At 51.0% G+C, this 25,170-nt stretch overlaps 1 protein-coding gene across 1 annotated transcript in view; it reads right to left on the bottom strand.

The window, feature by feature from the left end:
• NOC2L (NOC2 like nucleolar associated transcriptional repressor) overlaps positions 1-25,063 on the bottom strand; it is a 43,729-nt gene extending 18,666 nt beyond the window's left edge. Inside the window, exons 1-14 of the mRNA XM_040533330.1 lie at positions 24,963-25,063; positions 24,732-24,869; positions 24,015-24,186; positions 23,317-23,445; positions 22,582-22,702; positions 21,664-21,754; positions 20,307-20,385; positions 18,672-18,782; positions 18,042-18,155; positions 17,198-17,386; positions 14,849-14,988; positions 9,918-10,029; positions 3,789-3,902; positions 3,508-3,609 (exon numbers count right to left, since the gene is read on the bottom strand). Of these exons, the coding sequence (XP_040389264.1) occupies positions 3,508-3,609; positions 3,789-3,902; positions 9,918-10,029; positions 14,849-14,988; positions 17,198-17,386; positions 18,042-18,155; positions 18,672-18,782; positions 20,307-20,385; positions 21,664-21,754; positions 22,582-22,702; positions 23,317-23,445; positions 24,015-24,186; positions 24,732-24,869; positions 24,963-24,982 (1,632 nt within the window). The 5' untranslated portion in view covers positions 24,983-25,063. The remainder of the gene's footprint in view (positions 1-3,507; positions 3,610-3,788; positions 3,903-9,917; positions 10,030-14,848; positions 14,989-17,197; positions 17,387-18,041; positions 18,156-18,671; positions 18,783-20,306; positions 20,386-21,663; positions 21,755-22,581; positions 22,703-23,316; positions 23,446-24,014; positions 24,187-24,731; positions 24,870-24,962) is intronic.
• Positions 25,064-25,170: the final 107 nt, after the last annotated feature.

Here is a 25,170-nt window from a genome sequence, read left to right as displayed (position 1 = left end):
ACCACCACGCGCGGCTCTGACACAGCGGTGAGGCAGCAGAGGATGCTCTTGACAGGAGGAGAGGTGGGAGCGTCCGGATTGACCCAGGGCTTCACTTTCCATTTCAGCACACTGCCTGCTAAGTTTAGACCAGCCCCAAGACAGCTCTCCAAATTCAACCTTCTTGCTAGAGCCCTGCACACACCAGCCAGACACTTTGATTTAGGGAAAGAGACCCAACGGGGCAAAAGAAAATGGTCAACCACGAGGGAGCCTTCATCTCAGCTGGGCCCTGCAGACGCTATCACGATGGAGATAACGGGCTTCAAGTCAGCAAACGCAGTAGCGCCTCCTCCCCTTCCAGCTTCAAAAGTTCTGCCTCAAAAGAGAGAGATGGGTAAAGGAAAAGGAGGAGGACGTCTCCTGCCTGTCAAGCCTGCAGGTCGGCTTGATCTTACACGCCGAGCGGGGAGGAATTAAATGTTAACCGAGGGACGACAGTCCCACCCAGCCCCTCTCCGTCGGCACGCCGCTCTCCTGGTGGGTGTGTTGCCGCAGGACCCGCTGCCTGCCCCACGCAGGGGGAACGTCCCCCACTAGCTGGCGGCAGGGGCTGCTCTCGTCCCTTTATCCACCTGTCAGCACTCGGCCAACTCAAAAAACGGGAGTTAAAAGCAACGCCTTGCCCCCTTTCCGCAGAGCAAACAGCCCGTCCAACACGTCCAAAGAAACCATCACCAAGCGCTGCTGCTGCTGGTCAGGCCCGTCCTATTCTCACCCTTCCTTTCTAAAATATTTATTTTTTATGGGCGCTGCATATTTATCTCCGCTGAGAGATGCATTTGTCATCCCATTTATCTCCCTTGATCCCCCCGGCTGCAGCCCCAGATCCATTTCATCCGCTGCCACATACATTATCATTTTTCTTCCGCTGCAGAGGTGTCACCTGAAATCCTGCAAGATCTCGGGCTCTATCTGTGCGGTTTGGCGGCGTGTGCTGACGCTCAGGGCCGTACGCTTCGTTTCTCCTTCGCCCCTCCTCTCCCCGACCCAGGCAATCCCTCACGGCCCCACTGCTATCTGCCACGGATATTAAGGAAAGGTAATGAGATCTCAGCCCTGCGTTAGGAGGCAGGGAACAACCACGACAGTGAAAGATAGAGGGGAGAGAGAGAGAAAGGAACTCTCTGCGTGCCTTTTTCCCCTCTGCCAAGCACAACAACCACAGCTTTCCAGAATAAAAGCGAGCAGAACATATGTTTGTGTGCGTGTGCCTCGTTAACATCTCGCGCCGGTTCCCAGCTAAGCAGCCCTGTGATTAGCGGGGTTGATCCTGTCCAACTGCCAGCCTCAAACACCAAGGGTTTATACCAGCGGAGACCACAGCAAAAGCCCAGCTCCTCTTACAGTAAACGACACAGGCGACTATAAATGATCTGCTGCAGCTGGGCTCGCGTGTTCCGGGGGAACCCAAAGCAACCCCGATCCCCCGCTCCCAGCCAGCAGAGGCAATATCCAGCCGGGAGCAGAGCGAGCAGGAGGAAGGGCTGCTGGCAGGGACGCCGGCACCCCCCCCTGTCCTTCTGCCCTGCCCAGACCGTGCCACCTCCTGCCCCCTCCCAGCAGCACCACCCCCTATCCAAACCCCTCCAGTTTTCCCCTTTAACCCCCCACCTCCGCTCCGCGCTGCCCGGAAGGACCCTACGGAAGAGGGATTCTCTTCCAGGCGCCCAGACGCACGCCCTGAGCTCCTCACCAGCCTGTGGAAGCGGCAACAGACCAGACCCAGGGGTCGTCGTCCCAGTGGCTGGGCAGCAGGGAAGCCTTTGAACCGCCTCCCTCCCCTGCTGGCTCTGCTTTCCTTTGATCCGCCCGGCTGCTTCCTGCCTTCCAGGCAAGGAGGCTTCCCACGTTCGGCCTGAAGGCCGTTCAGGTTCAGCCCAGCTTCTCCCAAAGCCGCTGACCGAAGGCCAGCCAGCCGCAGGCCTCGCCAGCTGGAACCCAGCCCCCGGCGACGCGGCACCGAGCGAAGCGTGAGCTCATCGGGGGAGAGGGGAAGGATCGGGGCAGATGGATTTTTACAGTTAACTGGAACGGTGCCGGGGGAAAAGCCTTCCCCCACGCGCTTTCCCGAAGGCTCCGAGATTTTGGGAAGCTAACCTCAGCATCCCGGGCCCAGCAGACGCCACGAGGCTGCGGTTAGCGGCAGCCGAACAGGAATCCGATAGCATGAATTCTCTGCAGAAAGCCGGGCTGGGCCCGGGGCGTGTTTGGAAGCCACGGGGCGCTCGGTGCCAGAGGGCCGTCAGCCGCTCCTCCTTCCAGCTACGACATCGGCTCCGACAGCTCCGCTGCTCCCAACAGCCGCTGGCTGAGACCAAAGGGCTTTTGTTCGCCGCCGCCGATAAGTGAGAAGCAAAAGGAGAGCAGGCACGGGAGCTGCTCTGCGAGCGTGGAGGCTGCCTGTCAGCTCGCATTAACCAGGGCAGCCGGCTGGCAGCTAGGCAATGCCTCTGCCAGGCTGCAGGGGCACAGCCAAGAGGCACGTGCCCGGCAGCTGCCAGCCCGCCACGGACAGCAGAAGGAGCAAGATTTGCCTCCCGAGCAGCCTGGGGGACCCGGCGAGACGTTGCTGCCACATCGACCAGAGGCACGGCAGCAGCAACGTGGGCAGGCACGCCGGCTCGTGGCATCAGAGCAGAAGTGTGTCCCCCCACGGAGGATTCAAGAGCAACCCTCTGCCAAACTCGCACGGCACCTGCCGCTTGTGAGTTAAAAATAGAGAGGAATGGCAGGATGCGAAGCAACAAGCTCCAGCTTGTTTGCACTGAGCAATCCTCCTGTGCAAAGCAGAGAGGTCGCTGCTCATTCGAAACAAGCCACCGGCTTCAGCTCCCAGTATTAGGGGAGGATTACGCTCCAGACGCAGCCCCATTAGGCTGCCTTATTGCAGAGAAAGCACGAAGTGGCGAGGAAGAACTGCCTGCCACGGAATGCCAGGGCAGAGGGAAAGGAGAGCACTTTGCAGCAACGCTGTGAGGTGCGTTGCGGAAGATGGACAGAGACAGGCATTGGACTTGGGGAGAAAGTGCCCCAGCTGGGGGGGACACAGGCTGGGAGGGAGGATTGCCGTCTTGTGGAGAGCACGTGGGAAAGGCCCTAAGGCAAGGAGAAACACGAGCTCTGAGAGCACAGGTACCGTGGTGAGGTAGCACAGCAAATCTGGACAACCCTAAATCACCAAGAACTGCATTCACTGGTCAAAAATCCATCTCCACAGCCCTTTGTTCCACTTTGTCTCCCAAAAGAGTGGCTCACACTAAAGCCACTTTCACCTACCTTCAGCCTCCCGTTAGATGTGATACCTCCGTTCCTCCCTAAGAACCCCTCAAAGTGCAAACACAAACTGTGACTAGGAAAAGGTGAACAGCTCTCCCCTCACACTATCAGGACCATCTAAAGTTCCCTGCTAGGTTAAAGGACCTTATCCCACTCCGGGGGCATTCCATGGGGCGTCCTATACCTTACCTGGATGACAGTGGGGAGAACCAACTCTGGGAACCCAATGCTGTGGGCTTGGCAGTGGAGATACTCAAGAATCAGGTCATAGAGCTGTTCAATGAGTCCATCCTGGGCAGAGGAAGCAGAAATAGAGATATCAGATAGGAAATAAGCTCCTCAGCTCCCAGATTGGGAAATGAGCCTCTAACCTACAGGACGGGATCACAAAACGCACTGCTAGGGCAAGTCCTGTTTATAGAGAAGCTGTTTCCACAGATGTGCACCGTTGGCAGCTGGGTTCCACTTACTCGGAAGGCTTTCTCCTGCAGGTTGGCATTGGAAAGCTTCAGGATCACCGCAAAGTTTATAGGCTTAGCACTCATGCGTCCTGGCCTCTTGTTGAAATCCACCTGCTGGAAAATCTGCAAGAGAAGAAATTGACTGTAAAGATAATCACACCACGAAACAGACAGACACCAAATGACTCAACCAAGACCATGCAGTCGATGACAGAGCTGAGAAGACAATCCAAAAATCCTTGCTCCTGCCTGCTTGTTCTGATCACTGTCCAACAGCTTTTTTAAATGCCCTAGCGAAGGACGGCTTGGGAGCAAACACCAAGCATACTCGAGGCTTTAGGGACCTGAGCATGAAAGATACCACAGAAGCGCGATGTAAAAGGGAACCAACACAAGCAACAGCACAAGGAACTAGAGGTTTGCTCCTTGGACCTGCGCTTCTGACAGTCAGAAGGGCGGTACTGCAAAGCTCGAGTGTACTTTGGAGCTGTCCCTGAAGACGAGATGCTTTTCAACAGCAAGACTAAATGCTGCTTACACCAAACTATTACCCTTTTATTGTCATTGAAGTAACTGCCTGAAGTGTCCTAGGAAGCAGATGGACCAGTAAGTCCTTTTCACAAACACCCCTTGCCAGGCAAGGTTTCTGGTCTAATGCCTTTCCCACCAGTGTCCCTTGTACCAATTATAAGCGAACAGACTTCGAATAAGCGCATATTATCCTCCACGGACACATTTCGCTTTATAGCAAGGGACATGGGGAAAAAACTGGCCCCCTTCCAGAGTCTGAGCAGAGACTACACACGTAGCTCCTCAAAAAGAACCACAACAGGCACATACAGCATCCAGGGTGAAGCTGGATGCCAAACACAACGGCGTATGTCAAATGGCAGACCTGCACCTTCGCTGTTACATTCTTCCAGAGACGGAAAACGATAACGCTTAGGGAAAAGAATATTTCTTTCCCACAAAAGCCACCTTCAGCTGAAATCAGCTGCAGCCAGGATCTGCCTCGGTCCCTACCCTGGGTAGATATCAGGCAAGAGGGTAGGCTACCCAAAAAGGCCTGTGCGCCGTGCTGCTTTGTCCTCTGAAGCTGTGACACACGGAGGAGGACAAGGTTTCTGGAACGATGGGCAGCACAAACCTGCCCTTTCCCAGCCCGGCAGAGGCAGAGCTCAGGAGAAAGCTGAAAAGAGCTGCACAGACCACCCGAACCGGGGCGCGTTCCCAGAGACTCCCATCGGGGGGGTAACAAGGGGCGATCAAGGGAGGCGTTCACTAGGAACGGAGCTTCATTCCTAAAAGCCAGCCCCAAATTACCAACTGGTAACCGTTTGCACGTCAGATGAAGACCTTTGAGGGGTCTGACATCCTGCCTGCCCCTGAGCATCTACAAGCAGCCTGAGGTCCCTGCCTCCAAGGCGCTCAGACCCTAGAACCCGCAACACTTCTAAATATTACTTTCGAGCAGGAAATAATTTCTATCCCCTCTATGCAGCGATGCATTCATCATCAGACCCCAAGCGGCCCGGCGATGCAGCACGCTGATTGCTAGAGGGTGACGTGGGGGAAAGGGAGGGCGCTTGGGTCACATCGGTGCCCCCGGGGCCAGAAAAGCATGGAGACGACTATTGATTTTTTTTACATTTTATTTGTCAATCCAGGTTATTTGGAAGGGAGGGACAAGCTTGGTGGCTTGTGAAAACAAAGAGCCCTAGCCTAGGGAATCGATGCTATAAACCTCGTTATGCACGGTTATTTCTTTGGCCAAAACAGCAGTATTGATCCCCGAGGTCAGACGCATTAAAGAAAAAGGCATCAGGCTCTGTGGGATCCTAACACGCCACTAGGCAAATGGGAAAATACAAGCAGAGGTTTTGAAACCCTCCCAGATGTGCTGGGGAAGCTGTCGGGACACGCGGCAAGGGGAAAAATGTGGTTCCCAGCCCTAGATTGTGCAGGACATATCAGACAGCAGCCAGGCTGAGAGAGAGGATGACTACGTCTAGGAATCCTGTGGCAAGGCAGAAAGGTGATAATGAGGGACTAGAGGGCCAGAAAATGTCCGAAGCCAATGACTTGGCTCAAGTGATAACCACCAGCAGACAGAAAAAGGGACAGGAAAGAAAGGGATTTCCAGCAAGCTCTAGCTCACCGTTCCTACACTGGTAGGGTGAAGGGTGCTCCGGTGTACAGCTTACACCAGCAAAAAAAACAAGTCCACAGCCCCAGCACCCTTACTTTATTACCCCCCACCCCATCCCCACTTTTCTCTCAGGCTCCAACAAAGCCTCCTGGCAGCTGCTTTGATCAGCCCGAGGCTGGCTGCCCCAGGCCAGCCCCCAGCAAGGAGGCAGAGCTCTGCAGGACCTGCCCGCAGCTTCCCCGCGGCTGCTCCAGCACCCTCCACCTCCCCCAGGGCCCCCGGCTAGGCTGCTCAGAGCCCAGCTACTGGCAACTTGAGAAAAGCCGCTCAGGTTTTTAATAGATTAGGTTCCTGGTTTGCATCTCGCACAGACTGGCTCTCACCCTGCCACTAGGCACCGCTGGGAGAAGCTTAATTTTTTGATTCTCGATCGCAGAAGGTTGAGGTTGGAAGGGTCCCCAGGAGGGCACCCGGTCCAACCCCCCCAACTCACCCAGGGCCACCAAGAGCCACTGCAAGGGGGTACTGCTCACTTGGGGTCAAGTTGTTCTCCAGGTCCTTTTCTGCAAAGTTGCTTTCCAGACCCTCAGCCCCCAGGGTGTTCTTATTATGGGGTTATTCCTCCCCCCATACAGGACAGTGCACCTCCCTTGGTTGAGCTACGTGAGGTTTCTTCAACCTGCCAAGGTCCCTCTGAACAGCAGGACTCTGCAGGTATAATAATTCCTCCCAACTTTGCATCTTCTGCACGCTTCTTGATGTCCTTGTCCCTCCGTTCAAGCCATTAACGATAACATCTCACACCCCTGACGAGCACGAGCCCAGCACCGCACCCCAGAGCCTGCTCCTCTAGCCCCCAATTCATCAGCTTGCCTGGGAGGAAGGTGTGGGAGATGGCATCCAAAGCCTTGATAAAGGGAAGATAAACACGCTCGGCTCTCCCCTCATCCACTGAGCCAGTTGTCTCTTCGTAGGAGTCTATTAGATGGGTCAAGCGTCATTTCACTCAGACAACCCCTGGCACATGCAGGGTTGTGCAACTTAAAAGCTGCAGCGTAGTATTCGGAGGGAGGGGAATGACCAGGGTAAGGGACGCATCTTCAGTTGGTGCAGAGGTTCAGCCTAGTGAGTCTAAAGTTGTACTTCTTCCTCTGCGTAATAATGCAAAGAACCCACAGCTTGTAGAAACTAACTCCAGACCCATGCTTAAATGTATGACAAGGTCCAGCATTATCAGTCCCCAACCTTTGCGGCAGGTGATTTCCTCAAACAAGCCACCACCCACGTACACTGCTGGGCTTCAGACCCCCTGGCGACCTTCTCCAAAGCTAGCTGCACATCCAAAACAAAATTCAAACCGTTTAAGTGTCAAAGCGAAAAACTCACGCCTCCCTAAGCACGTCAGGGTTAACCTCTTTCCCCATTCCTCCCAGGGAAGCTAGTTTTAAATTGGCATGCCAAGCCTGCCTGGGGGGAGATTTCCACCGTGTTTATCCACACCTGCCTTCCAGCAGATGAGCCACCGATTCGCCTGCTGCAGAAACTAGTGCCTGTCACAAAATAATTGAAGTGCTGGAAAAAAAAAAATAGCCTGGGATCTCACAGGCCCTCCAAGGGTGGGAACAATACAAAACTAAAAGCCTGCCTGCTTTACGCTTTCTCTCAAGCCATCTCCTCTCATCTGAGAGGTAATTTCAGCAAGCTTCTTTCGCTCCACCCTGAAAAAGCAGGGTCAAAAGCGGAGACAGCCCTGGGTGCCCGTGCTGGGGAGCATCAGCCCCTGTCAGGCTGCATCAGGCAGCCAGCTCTCACTTCGACTGGCAGGGGCTTGGGGAATTCCCGTGCCTGTGGGAATTGCACAAACATTCGATCTGCTGTCTCCTGAAAGCACGGCAGCAACAGGGCTGAGACAAGAGGTAGCCCGGGCTGGTCTTCTTGATGGTGAGGGGGAAGGGAAACAATCGTGGTCCCTTCTTCCAGAAGGTTTTCAAAAACCTACACCGAGGCTATACAAAGCCCTCAAAAAAAATGTGGCTGAGCCTTGTGCACACCTGGTGTCACTCATTCCAGAGCCTTACTTCAGCTGCATCAGTGACTGACGGGGGCAGCCTGTCGTCCTTCATGGCAAATGGAGCATGGGAAGGTTTCGATCTGCTCCCTGACCCCAGCCGTGTCCCTTAAACCTAGCGCTTAGTCCCAGCACGCTGCTCAGACCCTTCTACCCCACGACGGTTTGGATACTGGGTTTAAAATGTATTGTTTTGTGACGCAGGCCTGCTGTCTACCGGCAGAGTCACCGCCTGATTTGTGAGCTGGTAGGACAGGCTCGTCGTTAAAGCACCAGGCTATCAGAACGCATCTCCTCCTCCCAGCGGCACCAGACACCTTGGGACTACGGGCGGGTGGCCCGTCCTCTGCGCGCTGGGGCCTCCTGCCATCTCACCTGCTGCACGTATCCTGGCCTGAAGACAGCTCGTGGTGCTGCACCGAGCTGTAGGAGCACTCGGAGACTTCTAAGAGAGCAGGAGGGAGTTCGGAAGAGATGGACGGGCAGAGGGAACAGCTCCTGGGAACTCCAGAGGGATCCCTTGCAGGAGGTGGGAAGGACGAAGCGAAATGCTGGCAGCTGCTTGGAGATTTGAGTTTATCCCTGCCACCTTGGGTTAAAATTGGAAATTGAATGTGGAAGCATGCGAGCAACACGCGTGCAGGCATTTACCCTGCCCCCACCTCTCCTTTGTCACCAACACCTGGACAAGGCAGGCCGAGCAGCGCCTCGCACGCAGCGGGCTCGGATGTGGTCGGGGGCGCGCGGAAGCCGGGAGGAAGCTCAGCGTGCGGTGACGTCTGGCTGGGGCCCGACACACGGATTGCAGCCGAGGTGTCGGGGCCAGAACACGACGAGGGGGAGGCAGCCCCGCGGGGAGGGAAGGTTCTCTCTCAGAGATATTAAAAATAAAAAGCAGAGGAACCGTCCTCCCCCCAGGCTCCGCTACTGCGGAGCGGAGACGCCTCTACCGCTAAATCTGGCTGGCAGAATTTCAAGCGTGTGTGAGCAAGAGGAAGGAAGCAGGCAAATGGCAAAGCCGCACAGGCCAGGGCCAGGGCACAGCAGAGGGGGGCGGGAGAGCAGGAGGAGATTTATAAACATCGCTGGCTTCCACAGGCTCAGAGGATGTGGTTTGCAGAGGACGTTTACAACAACACAAAACCACAAAAGCCTTTGCTGCAACAGAACTTGATTAGGAACGAGCCCAGCTGACTCAGGTCATTTGTTACAGAAGCCTCCCTCATTCTTCTCCAACATCCAGCCTCACGCTGACCTTCGGGGGCTTTGCATTCCTCAACCTTGCCCCATTCTCCCACAACAGTGCTTCTTCAAAGAAACAGGGCTGTACCACTTCTGTACTACCCTCTTACAGCAGCAAGGCTGCGAAGCCCTACGTGGAGAGACATCAGGAATCTGGTACATGGAAAGCTGGATGGTCTCTGAGCCTTATCCTAAGGAAAAGGCAAGGCACCAGTACCTCACCAAACACCCCGTGCTTCGCCAGGCTGCCTTCACGGGGATCTTTTGACCAAATTAATTCTTAATTCTTGAAGCGCCTTTTTCCTTCCATCTCCCTTCGTCTGCGGTTATGACAAACTCTTCCATTTGCTAAGACACAAACATCAACGGGATCAAGTAACAGCGTGGGGACTTACTGCAGCCAGTTGAGTCAAAGCTCCTCTTTGGAAATCCTTCGCCTATTCCAATTGCATCAGCCAAACCACCTAGGAATGTCTTTTTGCACCCAGCTGATCTCAGACACCGGAGAATATAAATTTAATCCTATTTGCTAACCGCGCAATACGTAGTCTGATGGCATTTGCCAGGGAGTTTAGGGCGATAGCAGATCCCGGGGGATGCTGTTGGTGGGTTATGGTAAATATGAACGTGTTCGTTTGGTAGCAGACAGCCGTTGCTAAATCAGCAGGACCCGACTAACCTCCAGGATAAATGGCAGCACTGGGATGAAGGTCCTGGTGTTCTCGGACAGCAGCGTAAGGGCACGGATGCAGTGCATGCGCAGCGGGTAGAACCGAGCCGTGGGTACCAGCCTACAGCGGAAAAAAAAGAAAGGATATTAGGCCAGGTTAATACAGGAGCTGCACTCGCAGCTTCCAGCAACGTTTTAGAGCCCTTCCTACTCTACAAAAGGAAGGGAGCCTCAGTATTGCACAGCAAACTGAGCTGCTGAAGCTGTCCCATAGTGGGGAAAACTTCACATGTGCTAAAGCTGTAACACCAACAACCAGGTTCCTGCAACCCGAGCACCAGGTTCTTCTGGGACAGGGGAGGGAAAGCGCTACAAGCCAGGAGCTTTGCAGACGAAGCTCACCACTGATGCTCTTTCATCACGTTCAACACTTTCAGCGCTCGTGCCGCCAACACAGGTAGGTATACGAGGAGAAGTGGCAGGAACCAGCAGTGAAATGCTCAGCTGGAGCAGGAAATTTGACAGAAACGGGCTCCCCCAGCACACAAAAGGGACTACAAGGAGCAGGTGTTAACCAATTTCAGGCTACATACCCCCTGTGTGCCCCCAGAGCTCATGCTGTCACCTCAATAGCAACGCCTGTCACGTGGAACGTCACCAAGGCAGAAGGAGCTGGGCTAGCAGCGACCAGCGTGTCAGAAAGGACAGAGCAGGAACGAGACGGGCCTCAACAGATCTGCTCAGCCCTCTCCAACAGAGGGAGGAATCGCTCAGGTGCTCCTCTTTCAGAGAGGAAACACAACTGAACTGCTAGGGATGAGCAGGGAGGGAAAGAGGCCACCTTTGACCATGCTTGAAGCTATTACGCCCTTGGATATTAAATGAGTACAGTCGGCTGCCTTTGTAAGGTGGGGCACAGCAGGGTCAGCTCCCCCCGTGCCACCTAAGCCAGCAGCAGAGAACACAGAGCCCATCATCAATCCCATGGCTACCCCTAAAAGACACCAAAGCTCGTTACCTTACCACTCTACAGACCTCTTGCTATGCACGACTATACCTGAAGACAGATGCCTCCAGCATTAACAAGGTGTTTTTCCATGGAATTCTCAGACAACAGCCCCATGTCCAATAATTACCTCCCTCCCCACCCAAAGAGAGCTTGCTGAGCGATCCGGGGGAGAACACACCTGACCTGGCACCGTAAATCACCTCCACCTTCCCCACACACTAAATAGTGAAATAATTATCACTGGATCCATTATAGAAATAAATCTACTTCACACTCCTGATCTGGCACCACTAGAGATGACGAAAGCCATTCTCAGGAATTAATTGATCGAGGGATAAACCTGTTAAATGTATAGATTTACTGTAAACCAAGACCATTAATTTTAGAGGGCTCTGCAATACAACAATCTGTTTAACTTCCCGATGGCTGGATGCACAGGGAATACAAAACACAGCTGGGCCTTGGCTCTGCTGAAGATCTGACCAGAGGTCACACCAGCAAGTTCAAATCCACTTGCCTGGGTTTACAGCTCAGGCATTTCAGCTCAGAGGAGAGTGCTCCCTGTTGTCTTACCGTCACCATCGCCTGGAACACCTGCCCTGCTTCTCCCGTGCAGCAGGCTGTGGTGCAGGGAACAGCCCCAAGGCACTTCGAGGCTTATTTTTACTAGATACAGTTCCTTCTGTTCTACTCCTGTCTGGTCGCAGCCTTTTTCTGACTGGGGAGAACAAGGAAAGCTTCTTACAGCGCCAGCCTCCGCCCCACCAAGAGGGGGCAGCCAAGGGAAGGAGTGCAAGGACACCAAAGCTGTGCTTGCATCTGTACCTGCCTTCTCCCTATACGTGCTGGGAGGCTGGAGACCAACCCTTAAGGGGCATCACAAATCCTCACTTAACTACAAGCCAGGGAAGAACCTCATATTTACAGCCTGGAGTAAGAGCAAGGTAGGAAGCCAAGCAGACAAGGTCAGAAAAACACTTCCCTTCATCCTGGAAAAAGGCACAACAGGAGCTCCTCCAACAACTCTGCCACAAAAAAAAAGCATGAAAGAAACACAAGCGCACGGACCAGACTGAGAACTTTATGGACCACAGAAGCAGAGAAAGAAAAGCAGGTAACATCTCCTCCGTGTTCTGTCTCTGGAATACCTACAGCAATACCCCAGCGGTCAAAGCAACTGCAGCCTTTCAGCTGTTTGCAAGATCAACACCGCTGATTTTTACAAAGCAATGCCATTAGCAAACTCAGCAACGAGGCTTTTTCCAGCAGCACTGAAGTCAGAAGCAATCAATTCCAACATTTTTTCCATTCAGCAGCCTGCCTTCCCCAGATCACATCTGAGCATGTGCAGCTTGGACACATTTCAGGAACGGACCCCATGTATTATTAAAAGTAGTTCCAGTGTGTTTTATATGCTGGAGAGCAGGGAGAGGGAGCAAGAAAATGAGGGAGCCGATTTTAATTTTGGCAGCAACGCTCTGCTCCTAGTTACCCTATTTCCTATTTAATCACGTTTCCAATTCTGCCTCGGCCCCTGCCTAGAGCAAAAACAAACCGAGGAGCGGTGGTTTCTCCGCAATCCCCTCCCGCAAGCCACCAGGGTGGCACAAGGAGCTGGTCCTGCAGACAGACAGACACCCCGCTCGCTGCCCTTTCGCTGGAGCGAGGCGCCACCTCCTGGTGCTGAAGGCGCTTGGGGAAGGAGAATCTCCTCCAAGGGCTGTTTATCCCCCTCCGGATGCTCCCAGGAGCACAAGCGAAAGGCTCTGCAGATGAAAAGGCTGCACGGCATCCTTCCCTACCACCCCATCACACGCACCTGGGATCTATTTCTATTTTCCCCGTGCTAAAATTCATCTCTCAGGCTCCCGAGCCTTTGACACCTCGTCAGACGGTGGCTGTACCCTGTGCCAAGTACCTCTGCGCAGCATCGCAGATGCGAACAAGTTTTATTTGCTGCTCTTGCTGAGACTCACCCAGTTCACCTTCCCTTGGCCCCAGCTCGCTGATTTATCTGCCTGGACAGGTAGAAAACTGCCTCGACTTGTCTGCAGGACACCTGGAGCTCCGCAACAGCAGCGGGAAGCAGCCTGTGCACACGGGGGATGGGGAGAAGGATGTATGCACACTAACGATCGTTTAAATCTGCTTATCTTCATCACCACTTGGGAGTTTTTCAAGACTAGGCGGGTGGGGTTTTAAAGCTGAGAATCTGGTTACAGGGCTAACAGGATTTCAGAGATCACCAGAGATTCAGAAATTCCCTCAACGCCCATTAACAACAGCTTCAAAGCAGAAGAAATTCAAACACAAACTGATAGGGAAAAAAAATTCTTAGCAGAGACATATGAGGAACAGTGAAGGTGCCCTTAGTCCTTCCAATTGTAACAAATACACAAAAACCATCTCCTACCTGTATTTACAGAGCAGGAGATGAGCACTTGACTTCGTACTTTGGCACTGTCTCCTGTTAGGCCCTGATGCAAGTCAGTACATTCTTTCCCTTGCCACTTTGTACAACTGGAAGGATAATCTGCCCAGGTTATTCACATTGCAACTCCCGTGGAGCAGAGCCACCATCTACCCTGCGCACCACCTCAAAGAAGAGCCTTACTGCTGCACACCGTACGAGTACTGACTGTTCGGAAGCTCATCTCTCTCGATTTCCCCATCACACGCAACACTGGCACCCCACGATAACCCCCGGCAGAAACTCCAACACAGTTCAACCTCGCTAACGGAGCTAGAAGAACCTTCAGCTCAGACCACTTGACCTGGCTATACCCTGGAAGTAAAAAAAGAAAGAGAAAAGCTTTCATATTGCTCAAAATAAGCAAGCAGGCTTTTGTATTGGGGTGCACAATTAAAAAAAATAGGAGACTTAAGCACACTTGTGATTCCAAAGCCAAGTCCTCATCTCCTCCCTTCTTTCCACTCCCCCCGTAGCTCAGCTCCGAGACTATCAGAAACTGCTGAGCACGGCGTGCTTGCACTTGGACAGCTCCACAGAAATACCCAGACAGATATAACTTCTTGGAAAGAGCTCTCGAGAACGGAATTCTGCCTGGTGCTGCCACTGCTCTACTTGTGACAACATTCCAACAGATATTAAAGAGGCAAAACTGTCCCATCTGGGTCAGTACTTCACAGGAATGCTTGCGACTACTCGGTTATTTTAAGCTTACCTTTTAGATAGCGTCCTCTTTCTTAAGGAATTCTCAGGGATATAATGCTCCAGCAGTTAAGGTATCACACTTTTTAGCAAAGCAGAATTGGACTAGGCACCAAAACTAATTGCATTGCTCTGGGTCTCCCCAGCTCCTCACCAGATGATAGCAAAAAGGGGTTCAAGTTGTTCAGAAATGTGCCCAGACTGCACAAACTCCACAAATATTCTGGAGCACGCGGAAAAGGAAGCTCATACTATTTTCTGTCCTCACTGCTGTGCATCACACAGCTACTTTTGAGTTTAGTGAAGAAGTGGCTGCATTTTGACAGTAAATCACCAACTCTGGGGCCTTCTTTAAAGACGGGAGCTCATGAAAGGACCTGAGCTGGACACCAAGTCAGACAGAAGAACTCCGAGCCCTTACACACTGAAGCTGGTTGTGGTGCAGGTTATTCTCCCCTAGGCTCTCTCATCAGCTGAACACACGGGTGCCAAACTCGAGCCCAATCCTTCATGCACAGCATCTGATTTCACACCCACTGAGCCCATGATCTCAGCTGGTGAAGCAGAGGTGCTGACTTCCTCCTGAGCAATCCTTTAATTCCTTCACACAACGTGCTCGCAACACGCCTGCGGCTGTAATGCCTCAATCAAAAGCAGCTCTCAGGTTAAATCCAAATCACGTAACACTAACACCCCTTAGTAATTGCTTTACCACATCGAACAAGAGAAGTATTGCCAGAAGAGACAAAAGCTACTTACTTTATACAGCCAATGATGACCTGGGTCAGAGGATAGATCAAGGGCTCCATCACCTCGCTGGGGTAGATCGTGCTGAGAACCCGACACCAGAAATAGAGGCAGTGGACGTACTGCCAGTTGTAGACAGACTGGAAGTTCTCCTGCAGAAAAGGGATGAACACAAAGACATGAAAACGGGGCATCTGAGAGGGGCTCGCTCTAATTTCTCTCCACAATTCATTTTATTTCTTTCTCCTACAGGACACCGTGCACTGTCCAGAGGATAACTCACATTCTAGCTGTGAGTTTGACGCCGGTGGCCCATCCACCACCCAGCAGATTCAGACGCCTCACACCATAATTTAGTGCCGGTTAGTGCCTTGGAGGAAATAACGCGCAGCACAGCCTGCTTTTCTTCACAAGTACGGCTCATTTGAGAGGGATGATTTAATGACTCAGCTCACAGCAGATGGTGGGATGCGGCCAAGCATTAGGAAGCCTTTAACCGTTCCCTTCACTCACAGTCCCGGGGACAGTCCCCAGGAACCCGCAGGTAGGGAGGCTGGAAAGCAGTACTGCTCTGACAGCCTTGTGAGTTGCCTTCTGGCCTCTGCAGACCAGAAAGAGGGAAAAAAAAAGCATGTAAACTACTATAGTAGGAAATTCCTCTGGATTTCCCCTCTTTGTACTCAGGCTCCCCTGGCTGTGATGTAGCAGCTTATCCTTCCCCACTCAAGGCCTCCCTTCCCTCAGCTGGCTTAACTAAACCCCCCTACCCACCACCCCACCATCTCTGAAGCATAATGCCAGCGATGATTTCAAAGACATTTCTGTGAGCGTTCACTGTCAGAGCGAGCACCGAGTCACCAACCCAGCACCACTTGCAGAACTCAGCCCTCCTCCCTGCTTTTGGAGAAGACACAGTCCAGGCCAGTTGAAGTTTTTCACTGCAGAGTAAAAACGACAGAGCTGGGAACCAACTTTCAGCTCTAAGCCAGCCTTTATGGTTACCAGCAAAAACAATGCAAGAGGCCAGTGTGTCTGCCAGGCCGTGACACCGAACCGGTGGTTTCAGGCTGGCTCAGACCAAGTCTTGCACAAATCCAAGACACGTGGTTTTCCAAGAATGTTTGGGCAAGCCCCTACTCTTTCCTGCCATGTGCTGGAGCAGCCCCTAATGCCAGAGTAAACAGAAGCCCAGAAAGAGCGCCGAAGTCCCTTAAGGACACTCTTTCCAATGAGTTCTGCAGGCCCACGTACTCCCCAGAACGCACAGCATTGCGCCAAGATCTTAGGAGATAACATTTAAAATGTTCCTCAGCTCCGACCTGCTTCACACAGACTTTCGAGGCTCAGGTCACCTCTTTTGTACGGTGAAAGCAAGATGTGCAAGTCCCAGAAAGAGGACAGAAGCCCTGAACTGCAACCACTGGCCCAAACCTTGTGACAGGAACTTCAGCTGGAAATGGCAGAGCTCTCAGCAGGTCAGAGATGTACCAAGGTCTGTTCTCAGCTTCTCTTGTAAACAGCGACCTGCTCCTGTAACCACCTTCCGCAGCCACCCACTGCTCAATTTAAGTTAATTGGCTTACCACTAGGATTTATACCTTTTGGTTGTGCTGATGTCATTTAAAGTTCCCGCAACCCTCCCCAGCTGTGAAAACAAGTGGATTTCGGTCTTGTCTGGGCCAGGCTCAGTCTTACACTGAGCATGTAAGAAGCCAACACAATCCAATTAGGGCATGCATATACATCCCAGACTTCGTTTATCCCCATGTCTGAACAGCCAGGAGGTTTAACCGGTCACCAGTCCTGCAATGTTTGGGAGCAGCTCAAGCATTAATCTACAGGGATCCGTTTTGCTAAACGTGAACAAAGCCAGGATTAACAAGCTGACTCAGATTTGCTAGGTCAGACTGGAGGTGGCCCAAATCAGGGCTGTTCCCTAAAGGTCTGAGCTGCTTTGTTCAATGAAGCCTACATTGGATGGGCAGCACCAGCTGCTGATAAATTGGGCACACACCAGGGTCACTCCCGCTCTTCTTTACCCTGGGCTTCTGCAACAGAGGCTGCAAGCTATAAATGCAGAAGGAGAGTGCAAATTTTTGCAAGGTGAGAAGAGAAAAGTGACTCCCACCCTGCAGTGGCCTGTTCTCTCCTTCGTTGCTGAAAACTAACACAGAAAAGAACAACTCACAGACAGCTTTGAAGATTTTCAAGCTCCCAGCCCCAGCAAATAATTCCTTGGCACGTTATGAAACGGATCAGGCAACTACTGACATTTCGGAGACATCACCAAAAGCCTGAAGCGGCTACAGTACCTTTCCCTCCGCACAGGAGGGTTCTCCTCCCACGCCGATGGGCACCTACCTTCTTCTTTATGGTCATAGCACTGCGCAAGTGAATGGCGAGCTGCCGGATATAGATGAAGGCGTGCTGGTAGGAGATCTGGGTGTCCAGGCCATACATCTCTGTCAGCGTCCGCTGCATGAAGTTGATCATGGGCAGCACGTTGGGAGAAGTAAATCTTGAGTTCTTCACGAAGGAGATGTACATTTGCTGTTGGGGAAAGAGGACAACATACTGGTTGTCAGAACAAAACCAGTGTTTTACTAACCTTCCCCACCCAGGTGTTGCCAACCACCTGTGAAGTGTTCCTTTAAGAACAGCCACTTAAAAATATTTGAAAAGGTAATTCAGCCTACTCCTTCTCCAAGGAAGGAGTCAAAAACCTTTTCTCACCCATACATTGTTCAGCACAGAGCTTAGAAACGTCCCTGCCACTGCTCCTCCACAGGAGGAGGAAGGAGCTGCGGGATGGCTTTGAGCCATACAAGCTTAAGGCTGGTCACAGTGGTTAACGCAGCTCTCTGGTAACAAAGCAAACTGCACTTGGGAGCCTCAGCTATTAGCTGAGAGCAGCACCGAGTAGTGTGTCAGCACTTGAAGAAAGCCCTTGAGAGGCTGGAGGATGAGTATTCATCCAGCAGACAGACAAGTACCAGAGGCATTCTCTGCTAAGACCAGGCCCACGTGCCTCTAGCAGGAACAGCAGCAGCGAGCAGGACGCCACTCTTCGACCTGCAGAATTCCTCCCATTTAATGTTGATGGGGAGCCAGCACCTTGCCCTGCCTCAGAGGCTGCAGCGTATGCCCTACGTTCTTTGCATTTGACTTCGGAAAAGCTGCAAAGTAGAGGAACCACCAGGCTTACCTTCAGCAAGGTATGCAGGTACACGTCTTTCTTCTGGCGGCAGATCTTGTTCAGCACGAGGAAGGCCAGTACTCTCACGGTTTCCTCACCCGTGCTCCACAAATGAACTGCTCGCTGGGAAGGAAAACACACAGATAAGCATCCCAGCCTCGCCCTGCTACAGCTTTTCATTTAAACATCACCCTATTGCCCTCTTTCGCTCTTCTCCGCCTCCATTGTTGTTCTTAAGCACTCAGCAGTTGTGACTAAGTTTCTGCAAAAATATTCCACCCACAGCTCTCGAGTGAAACGCTATCGCAGACACACACAGACTCGGCACACAGGCAGCAAGCACTCCATCTGCGGCAGGGAAACAGCTTCCCCAGAACACCCCCACATCGCTTTGCGTAGGGACTCGCACTCAGTGCACACACAGCATCGTGCTCACTCATCTTTCCCTGAAAGAGCTTCACGGCACTCACAAAGCCTGGGGGAGAAGCACGAGTCCCCTCCGGGACCAGAAGAAAAGCAAGGAAGAGTCCAAGAGACCGGACTATCATGGGATCCGGTCCAAATACCATGAGATGCTCATTTGGAGGGGTAAAGAAAGTACTTGAGAGCTAAATGAAGCACCACAGCACATGGCCTTACCTTGAGAAGCATACGGCACTGCTTTGGGAAGGTCAGATAATAAGGCACTACGGCACTGACATGCTGAAGGACTGCTGCTCCAACAGAGGCTTCTGTTAAACAAGAGAGGAGCTACAGGAAAAAAAAATCCTAGTCAGTACACAGTCCTCATCACCTCTTCCTTTACCATTTAGCATTTGTATTTTGCTGTTCCCAAGTAATTCTGCGTTCCGAAGGACTGGAAGAACAGCCTAGCAGGAAGCCCAAAAAACCCAAGCTGTATTAGGAATCGAGCATGTCCACGGCAGGTTAAATAATTCCCCTGAAAGAACATCTTAGCAAACAGGAGCTCAGGCTACCAGCACCTGCCTTCATCACTTAAAGCCTCGCTTGGATATATTGCAACAACTCCATCTACATAAAGCTTACAACTTCTTACAGACAGCACGACGCCGATGCCATTGTCACCTCACCACAGATGGCCGAGGCATGATGAAGACGCTCTCAGTCTACACACAGCTTGCTTGGAAACAGACCATCTGAGCTGCCTGATGACTTACAGTGCTTCACCAGATTTTTTTTTTTTTAAATGGGAAGCAGGAATGCTACCGGGTATTTAGAGGTTAACTCGAGCTCAAGAAATAGGTTAGAACATCATCCTGGTATTTCTGGGTTGTTAAGCTCAGTTCACCTGCAGCCAAACCCAAGTACAGAATTTTGTACTTTCTAATTTGTTAAGCTCGAAGTCATTTCAATTTCAAAGAAGTTCTGCACGATGCAATATCTACTCTTGCCTGAAATCCCAATTGCTGTAAGCAGAGACATCTTTCTAACTTCATTTTCTCTCTCATTCTCCTCCTTGCACTGCAAGGACTCTGCAGCGAACAAGTCTCCTGCAAAGTCCCTCACTCAACAAAAAGAAAGCACTTCTCAGAACCTATTATGCTGAAAAAACCCTGTCATGAAGCATGAGGACGCCCAGAAGCAAGCGCAGGACCAGGAATTACTTCCATGACTGGACTGCCAGCTTTTCCTTTTCTTCTGCAGTCTTCAGTTCCGCTGCTGGTGAGAAGCACCACAGCTTCAGGAAAAAGCTCTACCGATCGAAATGCTGTTTCTGCTAAGTCATTCTGCCATCATCACCTCACAGCAAAAAGGCATCAGCACCTTATGTTCCCTTCCCTCAGCTTCTGAAAAATATTTCAGTGACACCGTTAGTTTTGTATTTTTACATTCCATACTTGGGGATGTCGTATGTGCCGAGCAGAGATTTTCACCTTCGTATTTACTACAAGAAATGGCAACATCATAATACCAAAAAAATGCATTAGAAATTCAGAACAGCGCTGCAAACTACACGGACATTAATTATTTTGGCAGACAAATTAAAGCAAAGAACTGCCAGAATGTTTAACTAGCCCTTCTTTACAGGCTACCTATTTTCAACCAGTTATTCTATGGAGCTCCATGCTATTTGTTAGACCAAAAACTTCCAAAAAAAGAGACGTGCAGACTCACAGGTCACAAGTGCCCAAAGCTCCAAGACCCACTGAGACTGCAGTGGGCAGAAATAATCTCAGCAAATAAATTAATAAGTAATAAGCCCACTGAGGCACAGATTAACCCTGAGAACACGAACATGCCGGAATTTCTCACTTGGATTGTACAGGTGAGGTACGTTCTCACGTCCAGTCGCAGCTTGCTCCAGATTGGGCTGCTGGAAGGGAGGACCATTCTGGAAGTGAACAAGAGTTGAGTTTAGCTTTAAAAAAAACACAAATTAATGCTTCAGTAGCAGAACAGTGAGTTCACTTTCTTAGTATTGCCAATGAGTAAAAGCAACTGCCTGTAAAGCAAAAATAAAAAGTAACGATTTCGTCACAGACGCAGAGAAGTACTTCTCACGCCATTACAAAATTTGATTCAAGGCAGGGTTCAGCTTCCCAGCCTGGTACCCAGGTCTCAAACTGATTCAGGGAAACTAATGATAGCCAGGAAATCTGGTGGAGTCTCCCTGAATCCCTCACAACGTCATCTTCTGATCATTCTGCAGCCACTGCCTGAAACACGGAGCAGGCTGTCTTGTAGCAAGAAAGGTTATTTCTGGGATCAGTCTCTTCCAAGCTTTTGGCATTGCACTTATGAAGTAGCTGCCTTAAGCCACCCCAAAATTCAAACACAGCCTACACCAGTCAGGCCTGTGCAGTGGAAAGAACTGGAGCTTAATTCTCAGACTGGGCACTGCTGACAGGAGGGAATACAGATTTTTAGCTCACCCTTCCATCATCCACAATACAGAAGGGAAAGCGACTGCCACAGAAACTAACCTGGAGCTGAAACATTTCTGACAGATTCAAATCTCACTCTGCTCAACGCTGGGAAAACAGAAGGGCTCAGGTTATGAAACCAGTAATAAAACAGCGTCCAGATGAAACTGCAGCTGGGAGTCACAGCTAAGTAAGGCTGCTCCAGCTTGAAGTTCCATACCGGGACTTATCTGGGACGTGTACTTATATCAAGTATGATAGAGGCATGGAACATACGTTGCCATTCTGGAAAAACGGATGAATTGTACAACTCTTTGCCCCACTGCGTGCTCTTCTCCATTCTATGTCCTAACAGTGAACAATCCAACTCTCAAGCCACCAGACTAGGGTTAATACAACTGCAAGCACTGGATTGTCACATACCTGCAATACTCTGCCTACACTGAATGTAGAAGGGTTGGCCCCTTTCTCATCAAAATGCCTTCTTGAATACAAGCACATGCAATTCCAGATACCTTTCTGTTAAACCGTGTTCTCTGTAAACAGCTGGAATCTAATGTTAGAGAGGACACTTCCTGGTGAAGAAAGGAAGAACCTGGCTAAGAAGTCTCTGAATATACTCAGGCAACTTTAAAATTGTTTGGAAAGAATTACCATCTTTTTCCAGCCTCAAAGCCAGGATGCAGTTCGGAAAAAGCCCTGCCAGCTCTCTCTCACCTGCAGTTCTCAGATCTCCTCAGACTTACTTTTGTTTGTTCTTCGGGGCTTTTATAAGCAGCAGCTCTTGCAGGCAGTTGAAGAGGTCCCGGACACAGAAGGACACAAGGGCATTGAACACTGTTTAGAAAAAAAGTCAAAAAAGCATTTGACACTTTCCACGTATTCCTGGATTCTCGGCAGACCTGAAAAGAGCTCTCTAAGGAGCTGAAGCCAACAGAACAGCAGAACTACGGAGTTTCCACAAGCCTCTAGAAAACATCAGTTTGCCTCGTCCTAGAATTCCTACTCAAATAGCAAGGCTGTAACTGACAGCCTTACGGCACAGGAGCCTTCTCTGCCCTCCACGTGAAGAACACCAAGCACAAAAGCAGCCTGACCCACCACTAGTGGTCTATGCTACCACCACTCTGCCCCAAAACATAACAGGGATTCAAGGGTACTTTTTAAAGGGTCGCATAGGTTATAGAATGCTATGGGGTAAAAAGACAAAAACAGCTCAGTAGAATTAGTTCTAAGAGGCAACAGCAAGAAGCAGCAGCAAAAGTTGTCCAAAGAACTTCAACGCGAGGATTTAAACGGTACTTTGCTCGAATTTCTAAGAAGTCTGACGAATGACAGGCGGTTCAGTGCCCCTGCTTGGTTTGGAATACAGCAGTAACACTGAGAAGTCTGGCAGCCAAACAATTCTGTCCAACGTTCCTACGTGAAAATATACAAGTAGTTTCCTCAGCAGTCTGCAAGCCCTGGTGTTTCATGCTGACCAGAACACCAGAAGAGATACCACTCCACACTCACTAATACGAAGATAAGCTATTTAAGTGAAACTTACCCTTCCACAGGCTTCGTTTACTCCTGCCAGTACTTATTCTTTTCTAATAGCTAAACTTTCCCTCCCAGAATGAGGTATGGGTATGCTTGGCACAGAAGCATGGCAATCAACTCACCTGCAGCATCAATGACTTGATACTTGCTAGGGTCAGCCCCACCATTATCTCCTTTGGTAGTTGCTACAGCTGCTTTGAATGCTTGAGTGATTTCATGGAAAAGTCTTGGTGTTAGCCGTCTCTGGGGAAAGGACAAGAGACAAGCAGTAATCAAACTCTGAAGCACTCTACCAGGACAGAAGTATTGGAATTTACCAGAAGTTTGGTTGCAAAAATAGCTCCATCCTTTCACGTGAAGAAAAGCGTGAAGACAGTTAACAAATGCTAGTGGCCTTCGCTTGCTCTAAAATAGGTTTCTAGGACATTTAATTGGTTGGGGGTTGAGGAACAGAGACTTAGCTGCAAGCAATTATCCAGTCTGACCTTTCCCTCCCCCTCTTGGAGGCAGCAAGCTATTTTATCACTGCTCAAAATGGGACTTCAAAAAAAGTTCTTGGAACTGTCACAGACACAATGGTTAGCAAGGCAACGAACAAGAATTAATCACTCTACCTACTTCTGAACCATTCCAGTTTCTCTAGCTTCCCCCCCATGAAGGAGTCAGAGTAATCTTGCAGCCCAAGCAAAAATTGTGAAGACAAATCATATTGAAATAAGAAATCTATGAGTAGGACTGTCACCATCTTCTCCGTACTTGTGAAAAACGAACAAAAGGTGGTCTTTTAGAGGTGGTGACATGTGGAAGAATATTAAAGGAGAACACTCCAGTGCCTTGCATTCTAACTCCCTGCTCACCTCTGCAGCTTTCTTCCATTCTTCAACCATCTTCAAGCTCACAGGAATGGTATCGGCTTTCTTACATTTGGCTGTTTTACGTTCTTCTTCATCTTCGTCTTCATCTTCTTCATCTTCATCACTTGCTTCCTGGAAAAGTTTTTATGAAGACCGAGTAAATGCTTACAAACTTATTTTCTGGCCCTGCCTCTTTTGCTTAGCATCTGCTGAAGAGGAAAGCAGGCAGCAGCAATTGTTATTAATGCTGTTATCAGCACTTTGTGTAACACAGTAACAAAATTAAGGTTACTACAAATTCCAAAAATGCTACTGAATCCAAAAAAAAACTACTTAAGTTTTACAGCTTTGCTACAAAAGTACAACGTGCAGTAATTAAAGTCATCAAGGAGAAAGCATGTTGCTTGCAGTAAAACAAGCTCCCAGTTGGAAAGCAAACACAAATCCAAAGCCACAGGGAAGATACGCTTTAAGGCTCTGCTTTCACAAACTCCTCGTGCTCGGTTCAAACCCACAGCTGACTTCTGATTACAAACCTGTACAGCTGCAGCTGATCTTTGGGGAACCTCCTCCCTGGCCACCTGTGCCACCACAGGCCCCGCTATACTTTGCCCCTGCACTGAAACTCAAACACTTAACATGTACTTGATTGATTTCAGCTGAAATAACTGATTCCAGCCATCCAAATTAACACCTGGTACCTCCAGTGTATGAGGGGGTACGTGCAACCTCTCGTCCTCCTCATCAGAGCTGTCTGAAGCATCAAAGTTCAGCAGAGTGCGGTCGTTTTCTTCCAAAAACTTGTAAAACTCAGGATCCTTTTCCTTCAGCCGGGAGAGCTGGTCTTTGTGCTCAGACGCCTTCCCCGTCTTCCTGTTCGGAGGGAATTAACAGGCGTTAATTCACCGCTCCAGCTGGGGCTGGAAGGAAAGCAGGCAGCCTGGGGGCAACGAGGTGCACCTGGGACTAATGGGAACAGTGAGGGGTTTACCAGGGCTGGACTCCCCTGCTGGAACCCTTTTAATACCATTTCTGGAGGGCTTGCCAGAGAGTGTTTTAATGGGGGATTAAAGAAAGTTGAAGTTTAATGGAGGACTAAGAACAGCTGAACCTCGTGGCAGACCGTGAGGTTGTGCTGGGCAGATGGAGGTACTGGCCAGAGGTCCTGAAGAGCAGCCTATGAAGGAAAAAGTCAGGTTTTTTTTTTAGTTTCTCAAGGTTATTTTTGCAAACTTTTTAAGTAAAAAGCATTGAAACGTTGACATTTAATACTGAAGAACGCAGAAACCTATCCCACGTGAGAAACCTGATGACAGACACTCAGTACAGCCCCACCTGACACAAAATCACTCATTTTCCACTTATTTCAGCTTCTCGGCCAACAAGGCCCGAGCTGGGCCCCGCAGCCCGGCCCTCACCTGGCGGCCGCCTGAGGCCGGGGCCGCTCCCGCTGCTTCGGCTTCGGCCTCGCCTCCTCCTGCTCCTCCTCGTCGCCGTCGGGCTCCGACTCGAAGCCGGCCGCGAGGAACTCGTCCACGCTCAGCTCCGCCAGGCTCCTGCGGGCCGGGAGGGAAGGGGTTAAAGAGGGGGGGAAGGCCCCGGGCCCGGCCCGGCCCGTCCCGGTTCCCCCCCCCGCCGCCGCTGCTCACCTCCGCCCGGTGCCCGCCATGCTGCCGCCCGCGCCGCTTCCGCTCCCAGAATGCCGCGGGGCGAGGAGGGGCGGGACTAATCCCTCCCGGGGGGGCGGAGCCACCCTGATGAAGGCGGAGCCACGCCCACTGAGAACGGAGCCACGCCCACTAAGAGCGGAGCCGCCCCGCTAAGCGCGGAGCCACGCCCGCTGAAAAGCGTAGCCAC

The sequence above is a fragment of the Cygnus olor genome, chromosome 21 (assembly GCF_009769625.2).
Source record: "Cygnus olor isolate bCygOlo1 chromosome 21, bCygOlo1.pri.v2, whole genome shotgun sequence".
Taxonomy (NCBI): Eukaryota; Metazoa; Chordata; class Aves; order Anseriformes; family Anatidae; genus Cygnus; species Cygnus olor.
This window is presented reverse-complemented; position numbering and strand designations above follow the sequence as displayed.